Here is a 2,458-nt window from a genome sequence, read left to right on the forward strand (position 1 = left end):
TCCACCCCGTCTGGTAGTAAGAGGATAGTCTGAATCTGGATACACCCTGTCCAGCTCGATAGTGATGGATGACTCCTTAAACCTTGACGGGGGGACCTCTAGTCGAGACGGGTTTTGACATAAAGGGCTGTATGCTCAACCTACTTGGCATTTGTAGATCTCAAGTGTTTCGATCCATTCGAGAACCCTAGCGGGCCTGGGCTCGATGGACATAATGCCCCGTTCGACTTGTTCCCCAACGAGTTATGACGATCATCCCACGGCTGAGACACTGAGTGTAATGGTATTGTTGTTGTTTCTGGCTTGTATGTGGTTTTTGTAGGTAATATGATGGAGGCTCATAACGATGCATAATTGGTGTAAGCTTCCTGGCTGCTCGAACGTTCCCATGCGGGTGATGCACGTTGGTGAAGTTTCCATTGACACATTTGTGACTGTCCGATGCTGTAGTGTTGGGAGTGGTCGGGGAGGTCCTTTGGGGCTTTTTCGTGGATCTTGAAGTTCCTCTCTGAGAGGTATAGAGCATCCTTGAAGAAAAGGCCCATGGATGGCGTGGGGCTACATTCTCTTTGTTGTTCACCCTGGTATGGTCAGTGTTGACAGATCGGTCATGGCAGGGTGTAAATGATCGCCGGATGCAGGCCGTGACTGTAATTGTGGCACACTCTTATATGTGATAGAAAAACAACGAATGAATGATCCAAGCAGAGTTCGTAACGAAGCGGGCGGTAGCGTGTTCGTTTGATGTACGTACATGATGCGGGTTGGACTGTACAGTGCTAGGGAAGTGGCGACCTTCCCCATCGTGTTGGCGTAGACTTCTATGCATAGATCCAGTGTAAACTAGGTTGATGGCTATGATTAGGTTTTGTTATTATTTCTTTTACCAGTATGCCAACGAGTGCTAAAGGTTGGGTCAAACCAGAGCTTCGAGTGTCTATCATGCGGGTGAAGCATCTGAAGGATACAGGCTGTCATGCAGTTGAGGTCGAACTCGATGGACAGAGGCCCAAGAGGACAGCATGGGTTGGTAATACGGGAGTTTTGGCCCGTGTAAAAACGTTCGTTCTGAGTTGTTCTGTGACGACTTGTGTCATGGTTAGATGGTAGCAATGACAAGGAGTTTAATAGAGAGGCAGGGTTCTTTCTCAAGGGTGATCAGCAGGAGAACAACGCCGACTTCTGGAACAAAGCCTTTGTAAGTACCGATCCTTTTTGCTGGGCGGCGCTGTCACGAGGTCATGTGGTTGTTGTTGTTGTAGTTGTTGTTGTTGTTGTTGTTGTTGTTGTTGTTGTTGTTGTTGTTGTTGTTGTTGTTGTTGTTGTTGTTGTTGTTGTTGGGTGGCCAATGCCGACCGCACTAGGCGCGCAGTCTTATCGCCACACAGTTTCTCAGGAAACTCATAAGGGCCTTCAGCCTTCTCCTCGATTTCATGTGATAGGTACATGTGACGGTGATCCTGCAGCGGACCTTCCGGTCGGATAAAAATGTAGCTGTTTGTCATCTTAGTATGAAGGTGATTCGTAAATACGGTGAAGTCCGAGGGTAATACCAGCAGCACTCATCGATATTGATAGTGGTCATCAGATGGGTACCGCTGATGCACGATAGTACGTATGCAGGGGAGATGCTCCTCCGAGCGAAGTTGCAGGGCGTTGATACGTGGAAAAACTGTGAGAAGGGCCCGGCGTCGGAGGCTGCCTTCAACTTGCCCTTTAATGGTGCTCCTGATGTGAGTTGGAATGCCCGCTTCGACGCGTTAGTGGGGCCATTGTGTTCGGGTTGGTGGGGTAGGCCCGTGATGAGGGTAGCAGTGTTTGCTTTGTCAGTCCAACACTTCTAACTGGGAAGCATATAACGCAATGATGGCAGCTGCGGCGCCTATGGGGGCGCCAGGGGTCTTCGCGGCAATGCAGATGAGGAAGGACACAGATGGTAAAATGAGAGCGGCCACGGCTGAGGGTACGCCGGTACCGATGAGTCAGGAGGAATACAATACTCAGGTGAGCGTAGCTGTGGTCGTGGTGGTGGTGATGGTCGTTAATCCCTGTTGGTAGGTAGCTATGTTACGAGATATAGAGGCCAGGCATGCTAAGGAGACCGAGTCGCAGAGGCAGCAGTGGGTTCGTCAACAGGAGGAGGCTCGTAATAGAGCGGAGGAGTTGAAGGAGGAAGAAAGTTCTAGTGATGAGGAACCCGAGGAGGATGCTACGGATAAGCGTAGGATGATGCGCTTCGCTCCGCCTTTTTGGGCAACTGGGCTATGTGGTAAGGTAAAGGATATCCCGCGCATATGAAGTTGGATGATGACGATGCTAGTGACGATGATGACGGCTATGATGGTGAGAGGCCTTGCTGGATGGGTGAGGGGAGAGAGTAGGGCTTGGGCTCAGATGCTCGTCCATCGAATCAAGTGGATACCATGACTGACAGCTGTGAAGGGTTAATGGGCATGCT

At 50.2% G+C, this 2,458-nt stretch overlaps 1 protein-coding gene across 1 annotated transcript; it reads left to right on the forward strand.

The window, feature by feature from the left end:
* Positions 1–873: 873 nt before the first annotated feature.
* On the forward strand, positions 874–2,381 carry Pmar_PMAR027201 (hypothetical protein; the record flags this gene model as incomplete). The annotated part of the gene is made up of 7 exons (XM_002783760.1): positions 874–1,030; positions 1,104–1,198; positions 1,443–1,546; positions 1,589–1,733; positions 1,831–2,004; positions 2,059–2,221; positions 2,275–2,381. The coding sequence occupies exons 1-7, from the start codon at positions 892–894 to the stop codon at positions 2,379–2,381; spliced, it is 927 nt and encodes a 308-aa protein (XP_002783806.1). The 5' UTR covers positions 874–891.
* Positions 2,382–2,458: the final 77 nt, after the last annotated feature.

The sequence above is a fragment of the Perkinsus marinus genome (assembly GCF_000006405.1).
Source record: "Perkinsus marinus ATCC 50983 genomic scaffold scf_1104296936192, whole genome shotgun sequence".
NCBI lineage: Eukaryota > Perkinsozoa > Perkinsida > Perkinsidae > Perkinsus > Perkinsus marinus.